This window comes from Microcebus murinus, chromosome 20 (genome assembly GCF_040939455.1).
Source record: "Microcebus murinus isolate Inina chromosome 20, M.murinus_Inina_mat1.0, whole genome shotgun sequence".
Classification (NCBI taxonomy): domain Eukaryota; kingdom Metazoa; phylum Chordata; class Mammalia; order Primates; family Cheirogaleidae; genus Microcebus; species Microcebus murinus.
In genome coordinates, this window is record NC_134123.1 from 25,889,047 (window position 1) to 25,902,863 (window position 13,817).

At 35.4% G+C, this 13,817-nt stretch overlaps 1 protein-coding gene across 1 annotated transcript in view; it reads left to right on the forward strand.

Annotated features, from left to right (window-relative positions):
- The first annotated feature begins 6,794 nt into the window (after positions 1 to 6,794).
- CNTNAP4 (contactin associated protein family member 4) overlaps positions 6,795 to 13,817 on the forward strand; it is a 239,678-nt gene continuing 232,655 nt past the window's right edge. Inside the window, exon 1 of the mRNA XM_012772535.3 lies at positions 6,795 to 7,255. Coding sequence (XP_012627989.3) covers positions 7,171 to 7,255 — 85 coding nt within the window. The 5' untranslated portion in view covers positions 6,795 to 7,170. The remainder of the gene's footprint in view (positions 7,256 to 13,817) is intronic.

A 13,817-nucleotide genomic window follows, 5' to 3' on the forward strand; every position in this document is an offset into this window, starting at 1 on the left:
GGCATGGTGGCGCATGCCTGTAGTCCCAGCTACTTGGGAGGCTGAGGCAGTAGGATTGCTTGAGCCCAGGAGTTTGAGGTTGCTATGAGCTAGGCTGATGCCACGGCACTCACTCTAGCCTGGGCAACAAGGTGAGACTCTGTCTCAAAAACAAAACAAAACAAAACAACAACAACAAATTAAAAACTTTTAAAGGAAAGAGGTTTTGTTACCCTTACAGGGGTGAGAAGAGTGTTTATTCCTATCAGCCAGACCCCCCCCAAAAAAAAAAACAAACAACAAAAAAACCACTTCATAATTCACAGGGCGTTGGATAGAATAGTCTTGTCTCAGTAGTGGAGAATAATTAGCCCTAAGTTAAGGACTACTTCATACCCACCTAAAAATCATAAAAGCAAGATCTAAATGGATAAAAGTATTTTTAAGCAACTTAACTACAGCCCAGAGTAAATCTCAAGAAGATTTCTAGGGATACAAAAGTCTAGTAACCAACAATGTAAAATTCACAGAATGTCTGCATCCAATTATATAGTAGCAGGCATGCAAAGATGCAGGAAATACAACCCATAATGAAGAAAATAATCAATAGTAGTCTAATTTTATTTTTAAAATCTAATACAGATACTAGAATGAGCAGCTAAGCACATTAATATAATATAATTATGTTCTATATACTCAAAAGTTTAAGTAGTACCATGGAAGAAATAAAAAGGATGTGAATTGAGGTTTTAAAGATATGAGTTAGAATACCTGAGATGAAAAATACTCTGGATGTAACAGCATATTAAATATGGCAGACTGAGATATTAGTAAACTTGTATATAATATATGTATACATATTTTTACATATATACATACAAACATGCACATATATACATACATATATAATTGTTTCATTAAGCAAGTATTATAAAATTTCTTTAATAATATTAAGAAAAAAAGAAGTAAGTTTGCAATACAACGTAAAAAACTGTGTATCTTTCATTATTACTATATTTCTGAAGAGAATATCCAGTGTTGCCTATAATTTTTATCTTAATTTGCCAAGTAACTCTTTATTATGGAAGGGTTGTGTCAGGTGAGATGTTAATGGAAAAAGCATACTGCTAGAGTTTTGGGTGTTTGTAAATTTGCAAAGCTTGGTATATGTGTTATTATCAAAGTCATCACTTACACTATCTGTAGCATACTGATTAAAAAAGAAAACAAAATAGTAGCACTTAGGGCAATATAAAAATTGCTAATGAAAACACACTTATGTTACAGAATGTCAAGTCCCTTAACTAAAAATACAACAACAAATAAAGTAAATAACATTCATAATATATTATCCCCACAAAGATTCAAACCCAACAGTGACTATTTTTTGTATGTTTACTGGCATAGCAAAAAAAATATCGCTTAAATTATTCAGAGTAAATATATTTGAGAGGGATTTTGGCAAAAATTTTACTACTTCTACTATATCTTAGTTTCAAGAAATATCAATTTTGAAGAGTGATATTGGCAAGATGGTAGAATAGAAAAGCTCAGTCCCTTTTGCACCCATGAAGACATCAACTTAACAACAACAATACATGCCCAATTGACTCTATGCAAAACCTGAAAACTAGGTAAGAAGTTCCTGCATCCTAGGCAAGCACAAGGTCAACTGTATGGAAGCTCAGTAGGAAAATTCATGGCACGCATTCCCCAGCACCCTTCCCCTGGTACAGTATGATCAGGAGAAAACTCCCAACTTCTTTCTGGCAAGATAAGTAGAAAAGTTAAATTCATGTTCAATATCCTATCTTTTCATGGGGCTGCCTGAGGAACTGGTTTCTATCTTGCCTGAATCTAAGCAGTGACAGGAATAGGGAGCCTGGCTGGAGCTTCTGAGAACCAAGGTGATCAACATGGCTTGATCTGCTACCAAAGTCTGCCTGCAGTTCCCCACAAAGACACTAGGGGAGCTCCTGAGCAGGAACTGGTAAACCCCTTTAATTAGAGGATCCACACAAGCCCAGAGAGGACACATCCTCAGAAAAGGCTTGAAAGGGCTCCAGAATCTCTAGTCTCTCTGATTGCTGAAAGTCTTCCCTGTACAAAACTTGATCACAAAAACTGGGAGAGGTGGCTGATTTTCAAATGCCCGAATCTTAACAGAAGATAAGGAAGCATACAGAAAAGCAATGGAAACGTGAACCAATCAAAGGAACATATTAATTCTCCAGGAATCAACCCTAAGGAAACAGAGATATATGAATTGTCAGCCAAAGAAAAATAATCTTTATAAGGATGCTCAATGAATTAAATAGAATATAGATAATGAAATCAGGAAAATAATGCACAAACCAAATGAAAATATCAACAAAGAGAGAAACTATGAAGAACTAAATAGAGACACTGGAGCTGAAGAATATAATAACTGAGTTGAAAAACCCACCAGACGGACTCAAGAGCAGATTTGATCAGGTAGAAGAAAGAATCAGTGAACTTGAAGACAGGGCATTCAAAATTACTGAAGCAGAGGATCAGAAAGAAAAAAAGAATGAAGAAAAGTCAAGACAGACCAAGGGATATATGAGACACTTTCAAATATAACAACAAAAGCATTTGAAATTCAAGAAGGAAAAGAAAGAGAGAAAGAAGCAGAGCACTTATTTGAAGAAACAATGGTCAAAAACTTCCCAAATCCAAAGTGAGAAGTGGACACACATTTGCTGGATGGAGAAATAGATTCGACTTCAGTATGAGAACTGAATTTGCAATGTCATATTGAAAAGAGAGGTATATAAGGGCTGTCCAGAAAGTATCCAGCCATTATTAATATAATGAGAATAGTTACATAACTGGCTACTTCCAGACAGCCCTTGTATACTGCAATGGGAAGAATTTGTAGCTACAAATATTTGCAATTTAGATATCTTATAAAGGTTTAATATTTAGAATATATAAGGAACTTCTATAAGTCAACAGTATCAAAGACAAATAACTTGATTAAAGAGTGGGCAAAGAACTTGAATAGATAATTTTCCATTCTAATAGAAATGGCCAGCAAGCATGTAAAATGGGATAGCTGCTATAAAAATGGTATGGAGATTCCTCAAAGAATTAAAAATAAAACTACTATATGATCTAGCAGTTCTACTTCTCAGTATATATCCAAAAGAATTCAAAGCTCTGTCTCCTAGGGATATCTGCATATTCATGTTCATTGCTGCATCACGCACTATAGTCAAGAGGTGGAAGCATCCCAAATGTCCATCAAAAGATGAATGAGTAAAGAAAATATGGTATATACATAATATGGAATATTATGTGGCCTTAAAAAGAGAGAAATCCTGTTACATTCAACAAGGTGGATGAAACTTGAGGACATTATTCTAAGTGAAATAAGCAAGTCATAAAAAGATAAATACTGTATTATTCTACTCATGCAAAGTATCTAAAGTAGTCAAAATCATAGAAACATAATGCGGGAAGGTGGTTGCCAAGGGCTATGGGAGAGGAGGAAAGAAGGGGCATTGGTGTTTAAAGGGAATAGAGTTTCACTTTTGCAAGATGAAAAAGTTCTAGAGATCTGTTGCACAACAATGTGAATACACTTAACAATACTGAATTATACATTTAAAAATGATTATATTGATAAATTTAATGTTTTTTTACCACAAGAAAAATGTAAGGTAAAAGCACAATATCTAAAATAATCATTTTAGAGATTTATTTCATTTTGAGAATATAAAGGCAATCAAACTTTAGTGTAAAAATAATAAAATGATTACTCAGATTTGAAACAAAAAGATGCTATGATAGGAATGTAGATAAACAACTGTTAGATGAATAAAGGAAACAAAGGAGTTGTATGGAAATCTTTTTCTAATGTTTTGATGCGACTTTGTTCCACTATGGCTTGGTGATCCTTTTCTAGTCTAAACTACAGTTTAGGATCCTCCATGTACCATGGAGGGTGGAACTTACAGCTCTCTGGCAAGTTGTACCAAGAGGAAATTGAAAGCCTGATTTTACAAGTTCCAACATTTTGATATGATTTATAATGCTTTTTCAGTCTGACCCATAGTATGTATATGCCAACCCCTAAGCACCAGCAGTTGTTTATTTCAGTTGGTGGAAAATATAACCACAAATGCATACACAGAAGTGATTCAAGGAGTCTGAATCAGCAGTACGGAAATGTGCAAAATTAAGTCTCTACACTTTTCTGATTTCGCCCCCCCCCCTTTTTTGATTTTAAGCACCACATTGGTGGGGATGGAGAAATGAAGCATAAGTCTAGTTTTAGTGACCAACTCTTTTCTGCCACCAATGTGTTATGCCCACTGGCAAATTGTAATTCCTCTGCTCATTAGATTTCTCATCTGTGAGGAGTGAGCTGTAGTAATAGAATGATTATAACAGCAACATTGATTGTGTGCCTTCTAGGGATGTTCATCTTACAGGTCATTGTCTCAGCTGCAAGGTTGATGCTGTACTTATCATTGGTGTGCAGATGAGGAAACTAAGGATCAGGGATGCTTATCCTAGTGCAGCTTCCCCAAGAGCAGACAGCTGGTGGGTGGTGGAGCTGGGGTGGACCCTGAACTTGGGCTGTCAGGTTCTGACACTAACACCACCCTGTACAGTTCTAATGCAGAGATCTAAGGCTAGGAAGTAATTGAGGGCCACCAAGTGCTAGGCACTCAGTAATTGTCATGCAATTATTCTCTGGTCATTATTCTCTTATTTTTTAAAATAGGTAAAACAAAGGTCAGTATCATTGAGTTACATAATCAAAACAACAGTGGAAGCTGAATTCGTATCTAGGCTTCTGTGTTTAGCCTGTCCAAGCGCTCTCCACTGTTTCACCTGTCTGTGTAGCTCTTTATCCATCTGCGGTCACCAAGCAGGGACAGGTTGTGCAGCAGTGACTTGAAATGCTCATGTCTTCTTCTATTGAGTGACAGCCTCCAATTCGTTCTCTTAATATGGCCCATTGATACGGAAAAATCCATCAGTAATGGCTACTGTGACAATTTATACTTTGTCCTAAAGAAGTTATCATTGTTATGAAATGCTTAGTTACTTTTCATTTTTGATATGTATACTGATCCTTTAAAAATATATTCCCAATTTGTTTTATGGGAACAATTAGAGCATTTTAACAGCAAGACAGTTTTTCTTTTCTGGAGAGCCTGAAATTGTTCCATAGCCACACTGACGTTTTTCTCAAAGGATTGCTATGATTATTTAATTAGATAACAAATGGCATATAGTATGTGTTCAATTAAATTTAATATGCTTCAATAATTATTTAACATAAATTATCAGTTTAAATCTACTTTTGCTTAACATACTATGATTGAAAAAACAAAATTAGGAATGTAGGTCTAGGAATACAGAATAAAGACTCAAGCCATGAGTTTCCTTTTCTCTGCTATATTTTTCTAGGGCCTCAGGATTTTGCTGGTACTGTCAGGGGTCAGGGAGAAGGTATACTCTGATTTTAGAGGTAGTAAGTCCTAGGGTAAAAGCAATAAAACTAGAGAAAAACAAAGCCCAATCCTCAGCATTTGCTTACTAACTCTATGACCCCTTTGTCATTTAAATTCCCTGTTATGGTTTTCTCATCTGTAAACTAGGAAAAGCAAAAATATCCATTCTGCTTTGTTTGCAGGAATGAGCTAAACAAATATGTTTAGCTTTTATGGGTACTGCTGTCACCCCTGCCCCACTCCCGACCACCTACATTCATTCCATAGCAAGGTTGCTGGTGCTAAAGGCTTATGTTTCTTCCAATTTTAATAACCAAGAAGGAGGTGCCTGAAAAGTCCAGAATCTCCATTTTTATAAAGTCTAGCACATTATTAGTAAAAAATATTGCATTTATTTAAAATAGATTATTTATCCTCTGTGACACTATGTGAAATGCTTATCATTAAGTGTTATTAAGTCTATTATTTAAATATTTTAATAGTCAATTCAAGAAATATTAGTATCCATGCATGGATCAGCCATTAGAAGAGTAATTCTTCTGTAGTCATTGATCTTCTGAATTCAACTTCACTCCTCTCTCCTTTAAACCATTTAAATTACATTTTAACATTGTTTGGTGTTGGTGTGAACGTGTTGAGGGGGGTAGTTCCCTTTCTTCAGTATTCCATCATTTTCCATTTTGGGCCTTTGGGGAATTGTTATTAAGGAATTTGATTGTAGAATGCTACTGCATATTCACAGAATAATGCATTCATCAAAATGAATCTATCCAAAGCATTTCATTTGTGGATTTGTACTCCTGAAGCACTGAAATAAGAAATGTTAATTTCTTGCAGACTATTACCAGATGATTTTAAATATCTGCCAAGCAGGAATGCCTGTTCCCATGTGAAGAATTTCCATAATAAAATCCTAGCACCTTAGCTGAAGAGTATAGTTTTATAGAAACAGACAAAAACAACAGCAAGTATTTTCCTTGAGGACGGTTTTAGCTACAATTTGCCAATGCAGCTTAGTTATTTCTGTCTTATTTTGTGCTTTTTGTTTTGAAACATAATGTAATTTTACCTGGATGCACTCCGGGATAATCAGGAATAGCTCAGTAGGTTGGTTGGCTCTGCCAAATGCAAGACCTCCAGAAAATCAGTAGGCTCCACCGCCTTGGCCTTCCCCGCACCCACACCTTCAGCAGGGAGAAAAGGGTTAAGGATTATTGGGAAATAGAGGAGAGGGGAGGGAGCCCCAAGGAAGCCCATGATCAGGAAGCCAGGAAGCCGCGCCTCTGGGTACAGCTTTCATCACCCGCGCAGCGCCTGGTGCTGCTCTGAGCGCTGCCTTGTGTTTGGAAGGAGGGATGCTGCTGTCAATTTCTGGGACCGCTGCTGCGAGGAGTGGGCGTGGCTTCGGCAGTGTGGATGCTTGTTAGAAAAGATGCTGAGTGCTTTTCAGTGAGGAGTCAGGGCTGTGTGTGTGTGTGTGTGTGTGTGAGTGTGTGTGTGAGAGAGAGAGACAGAGACAGAGACAGAGAGAGAGGAGGGAAGGAGAAAAGACGGAGGGAGGGAAGGAGGGAGAGTGAGAGCGAGAGACCTAGAGCGAGGTGCTGAAGACCCAGGCAGAGCTGGGAGAGGGACAGAGAACAGAACTGGAGCGCTCAGAGAGCCTCTCAGGATCTTTTGGGGGAGCCCAATAAATGTGAACATGAGGTCTGTCATCGGAGCTGTCCTCAAGATGCTACTTCTGTTATCTACTCAAAATTGGAAGAGTGTCGAAGCTGGGAATTCCTGTAAGTATACAGCAAATGATTTAAAACTTGCGAGGGGGCTGTCTGCAAAACTTTGATTCTGTCGTTTGTGTGATTAGTATTTGCGACTGGAATTGCTGCAAAGCATATTGCTATTAAATGAAGCATCACTCAAAAATCCGGCAAATATGACTGGCTTACACTGTCATTCCTCTATGTCTGGTCAAAATAGGCAAAGTGTCATTTCTCTTTTTGTCTAGGAACAGAATTTTACCCTCTTGTCTTTGAATATTCATTGAGAATGCTTAAGTTCTAGTAAAACATTAGATTAGCATCTTGACCAGGGAATAGCCTGCAAACGTCTTTTTTTTTCTTTTTTGAAGGATTATTGAATTTTATTGGAATTATGTCTAACAGAAAAACAACAGGCAGACTTTACATGATGCTGCATAAGCTTAGATTTCTGAAGTTTGCAATTTGGCAGACCCGTAGCTGGCTGCATCTTTAAAATGATGCAGGCTAATAACTGGAATGTACTGCAGACTTCAGGAGCAGCAGAACTGGTGGAGGCAAACCTTGGTATTAAGAGCTGTGTTCTCAGTGCTGAGAAAATGAGTCCCAGAGCACTCCTCAAAGAGGGCCGATTTCTACATTTTGCTTAAGGGAAAAACCTTTCAGGTGATCTTTCAAAAGTAGTATTCTGTCAGTATTCTGTCGTGGTTGTATGTTTAACTTCATATACTTGTGATTGAATATAATCAATTCAGGGAAGATTTATTACAACCTTATTTCTAATTTAAATATCATCTGAAATAATTTGGTGGACTCCTTTTATCCACTTTTTGTCAGAGATAGAAAAAGTTTTAAAAGTTATATTTGGCTTAAATTCTCTAAATGAAAGCATTTTCCCCTACTGATGAATGATAAACAAGGTAGGCAAATACAACTTTTGATCTCTTTCTTGGATTTTAAAGGAAAAGCTCATTTGCTTTTTAAGACCAGGGCTGTGAGGCCTGTCCAGACATTTATATTGCTGCTGTATCACCAGGTTTAGGTTTGAGGGACACAAGTCAGTAACCAGACTTTTGTTATGGCACATCACTTCACTATGCTAAGGGGTTCTGATGTGGGGAAAATGTTATTAACTTACCGGCGCAAGCCAAATACTCATTTACACTGCCTGGCTGCTGTGATTCTGTGTTTCCATTTAGCATGAGCTCCTTTAATGTCGTGGTATATCTGTCACTCTGAAAGAAGAGAACTTCACTTCAGGTGCTGCACTGTATTTCAGATTCAGTTTTAATTTGGGTATGAAAATCCCTACGTCAATAAAATTTGTGTAATTTCACCTAATCAGCATCCTGGAATCTTGCAATAGTAGCATTTCACAAACATTGTAACAAACAAACAAACAACAATGCAAACACCTACATGCAAACAGAAGTTTTGTAGAAAAGGCATAAGTAATTCATCTTCCAACTACTAAAGTTCAACCAAAAAGAAAGGCACTAGAGGTCACTCTTACAATGTAAAGCACATCACCCCAGCATCCTTCCTTAAGAAAAGCAGAGCTTAAATCTGGCCTTGTCTTTCCAATATACCACCTCTAGTTAGATTTACAATATATTGATATAATTAATTGGGCTACTAGTTGTTCATGTTTGTTTGTTTTCTTGAAGCCCAATAAAAAGCATAATATGCAGACCAACATCAAATAGCTTTGTTTTGTAATGTATCTTCTCGAAAGGGAAGGTGCCCTGCTGAGAAGCTCTGAGGAAAGTACAACATTCACCTTCTGCCCTGGCTGGGCCTCTCGCTGACACTTAAAATTGCAGTCCTGGTTCTCTATTCATTCAGCCTTGGTTTGCCCAGGATATAGTTTAATGCCCTTGTAAAGATTTGGCAAACTTACAGAACCTATAAAAATTTAAGTTATAAGAAGCATTTCAATATTAAAATTTGAGTTCTTGGTTACCATACACATTAAGAGTTGACTGTTCTTCAGGTGTCAAAAATGTAATTAAATGACTTCATATTATTAAAATTGAGTTTAGTAATTCTTTGTTGATATTTTGACAGCATGACTTGTAGTAGTCTATATAAAAGGAAATATTTAATTTCCTAATTTTTATTTTATTCCTCAATATTTAGAAAGTATTTTCTTCTTGCAAAGAGCAAGATCTGCTAGTTACCAGGTCATAGTAGAGAGTATTTCATATATTTTATCCTTTTTGGGAGAACAAGTATGTATGTTTCCCAGCAAGGTTGGAATTTAGTGCATGGACAAGCAATCATCAACCAGCATAAGCATTTTAAAGATATTATAATTATAAGTTTAATCATTCTTCTGGACAAGACTTTATATTAACACAAAATGAATCAATTTTGAATACCAATATTAAAGTCAGGGTGAACTGAATATAAATAAAGAAAATTAAAGATCTGTCTCTCAGGTAAATACAAAGACCTTTTCTCTTTATTTACAGCTGATGCACCAGGAGCAAATTTGTCATCCACTGAGTCAGCCCAAGGCTGCCAATGTGAAAACTGTCATGGGACATAACTCTGTAAACCCAGGACAGCTTAGGGATTAGGCACACTGTAATTTGAATGTTAATTGATCTGATTAATCAGCAGGGAAATTTTACATTAAAAGTATTCTGTGCAAATATATCCATATGCACATATATGTTCACAATTATATATATGTTCCCATGTGCATATATATATATATATGTGTGTGTGTATATAAATATGTATAAACTACTAGACCCATGTGCTTGCATGTTTTTGGTGGCCCTGTTAAGAACTCATATGTCTAAAGATGAAATATGCTGAATGGACCACATTCTTTGCCTACTGGTGCCCTATCTGACATTTCAAAGGCAGTGAACCAACTCTAATTCATTTCTCTCTGTTCTGGTCAAGATGAGTTTGTTATTATATTGAGGTGTCCTTTTCATGAAAGTTTAGAGACAGCTCCTTGTAGAAGAGCTTGCCTTTTGAGAGCTGCCCTGGCTGTTGTTAGCCCCTTTACTTGCCGCTAAGAGACATGCCCTAAGAAGGGAGACATTTCTCTATTTTATAATTGCTCTTATGAATCCACAGACTCTGAACATTAAGACATTCTTGAGGGAAAGGTCACTCACCCCAAAAGAAGGAACAAGTGTAAGTAGTAAGGCTGGTAAAAGTTTTTCCTTTACTTTTACTCTGCAGATCATGTGATGGAGGTTCACTAGCCTCAGGTATACCGAGCCTTACTCTGAGAATAATTAATGCTCACCAAGTAGCTTACCAATGACTTAATTAGAAATTAACTTCTCACTGTGTTCTTTCTTTTCTCTAATTGAAATAAAGGATATATCTCGTATCTACTCTGAGAGAAGCACTAAAAAATAGATGATGACAATTTCCTGAGTACATGATCACTCTTGTGGGCTCTGGGATTCAATTGGACAGATTCTCAAATTGTTAAAACTCAACCTCGTAATTCTTTCTAGAAGTTTCTTTATTTTCCCTCTACCTCCCTAAAATTTATTTTTATAGCAAAAAATAACTAGAGTGAAACAGTACTAATAAAATATAATTTCATGATGCTATGGATAAATGGCTGACCCTTGATTATAAAGATCAGCGTGTACTTTGACTCACGTTTCTAATAACAGTGGTCATTTATTTTCTCCATTTGGTGCATTCTATCCATTTCTTATTGCTTGTATCCCAGATAATCTCTGATAAGGGCACCCTCTCTCTCCAGGGATAACATAATTCATAGTCTAACATGGGATCAAACATGACTTTCATATGATACTTAGTGCTAACTTAAACCAATAAATATAATTATTGTCTTCTGAAATTAATTTTGGAATTTATATCATATATAAACAATGTCAGTAATGGAGCTAATCTGTATATCAAGATTAAATTGATTTACCTCTTTAATGAAAATGGATTAATAGAATTATATAGCATCCATTATAAGACAATGTAATATTTAACTCAGAGGTTGGCAAACTATGGCCCATAGTCAAATCTGGTCTGTTGTCTGTTTTTGTTAGTTCATGAACTAAGAATGGTTTTTCCATGTTTAGCCAGAAAAAATTAAAAGAAGAATTCTTCATGGTGAAAAATAATTATATGAAACTCAAATTTTAGTCATCCATTGTTATTAGTAGATCTGTATGACAAAACTTTGTAATCGATTATTAATATTATATTTCAAATTTTATCAATAAAATTTTGTTAAAATCATTTTTTTTCTTGTTATATAACTACCTACGTAATATTCTTTACAATCTGGCCCTTGACAGAAGTTAGTTGACCCCTGACTTAAATAATATACCATATAATATGATGACAAGACACAGATGGTGTATAAATTATACTTCTATAATAAAATTAAGTCTTAATTATTTAGCACACAGATATATAACTATAGAGTTATGATACTGAAGGTAATGCTGTTATTGCCAGGAACTATTAATATAACCGGGGAGATCTTCAAGTTAATATTTTTCTCATATATTTCTTCTTAAAGACTTTATGTTCACAAATTTTGGTATTTCAGTGGGTATGAATTATTTGTAATTATTCATAATTTCCACAGCATCAGTTGCTAAGAGGGCACATCTAATCTCAAGTAATACTAGTAGTATAAGATGTTCAATTAAGTATATAAATAATTGCATCTTAGGTATTTTGAATAAAAATTCTGCTGTTATTTTTACATTTTCATGAGTGTAAAATATTCTATTCTATACCAGTCAGAAACTTACATTTGGAATCACTGATTACATGAAGGTTTCGTTCTTCACAGAAGAGTGTTGTTGCCCCTCTGACTTTTAAAGCAGCAGCTTCCTCAAAATTCTGAAATTGGCAAACTTTCTGGAATAAATTGGAAAGTTGATTTTCATTTAAGCACTGCCTATCGAGAATTCACAATAATTAAGCAAGTGCTTTCCACCTACCCATACCAATGTAATTAATTTTATGTAAATGCCTTGTCCATTTGGAATTGTATTTACTTTTGATTGCCAGGTATTGATCTTTGGTCTCATTTTATTTACTTTATACTGTTTACTGCAGTTTTTAAAATTAAGTTAAAATATGATTGGGTATAATATTTAAAAAACCATTTTCTTTGAAATTTCACTGTAGCATTTTTTTCAAAGTAAATGGTCATTTGTTAAAATAGTTTATTTTTCATAACACTATTTTTAATGTTTCAGCACTAAATAAAGATTTCTAAGTCTCGTCAAAGCCTTTCAAATCAAAGAAAACCTAGGACAGTGTCAGAACTTAACTGAAATGTGACTTATGCAGGATGTCAACAAGAATTGTTACAAGATTCATGACCATCTGCTATAAGTAGATGATTAGGAATGGTGATGTTGGCATTACAGGGCTTTCATCTCTTTTTAAACAGTAGAATATCAGTCTTGCTTTAAAAATACTCATTTTTCTCAATTTGATATTATGTTTAGAATTCAAACTCTTTTTCCTCACATTAATCAATATTGGAGCCTTAATACGGTCAAATAATGACCTTTAGGTTGCCAATTAGACTTAGGTTATCTAAAAGTCCTTCACTATTCTTTTTTTTTTTTTTTTTTTTTTTTTTTTTTTTTTTGAGACAGAGTCTCGCTTTGTTGCCCAGGCTAGAGTGAGTGCCGTGGCGTCAGCCTAGCTCACAGCAACCTCAAACTCCTGGGCTCGAGTGATCCTTCTGCCTCAGCCTCCCGGGTAGCTGGGACTACAGGCATGCGCCACCATGCCCGGCTAATTTTTTATATATATATCAGTTGGCCAATTAATTTCTTTCTATTTATAGTAGAGACGGGGTCTCGCTCTTGCTCAGGCTGGTTTTGAACTCCTGACCTTGAGCAATCCGCCCGCCTCGGCCTCCCAAGAGCTAGGATTACAGGCGTGAGCCACAGCGCCCGGCCCAGTCCTTCACTATTCTTTTAAAAATTTTTTACTTTCCTCCTTAGTAATTAAAAGTCTATGGTGTGATCTTGCCCATGAAAACAATAGGGAGAAGAAGAAAAAATGTATCCAACATTGTTACATAAATCTTAGATATGCATATTTAGATTGGTATTTAATAGTTGGATATTTCTTGTGAAATATTAAATAATATGGACTTTACTATGATTTGTTTCAATGACCTAGTATTTCAATTATTTCTTATAACTTATTTTTTCATTTTTATTGATTCATAAATTTTGGTCTCAGTTTCTTTAGAATTTATCTAGAATCATTGCTGTTTTTCAGCTTAACTAGTATGATAAGGAAGGATGGCCCATCACAGAATATGTGCTTATAATAGGAGATGTTTCATGAATTAACCACATCAGGAGATTAAAGGAGCTGTGTTATTGTTGGTGCTAGTGGTAGGGTGAATTCTTACAGAATATGCACATGATTTTTTAATGGGTATTTTAGTTAGGCATGTTTAGGAATACTCTTTACCAAACATCGTCAAGAACAGGTCTTGGATTTTAGTATCAAATTCTAAGATCAGTTTGATTTCAGTCACTTTAAAAAGAAATATCTCAGAAAGAGAAATAAAAGTCCCAAATTACATGCAGACAAAGATTATGAA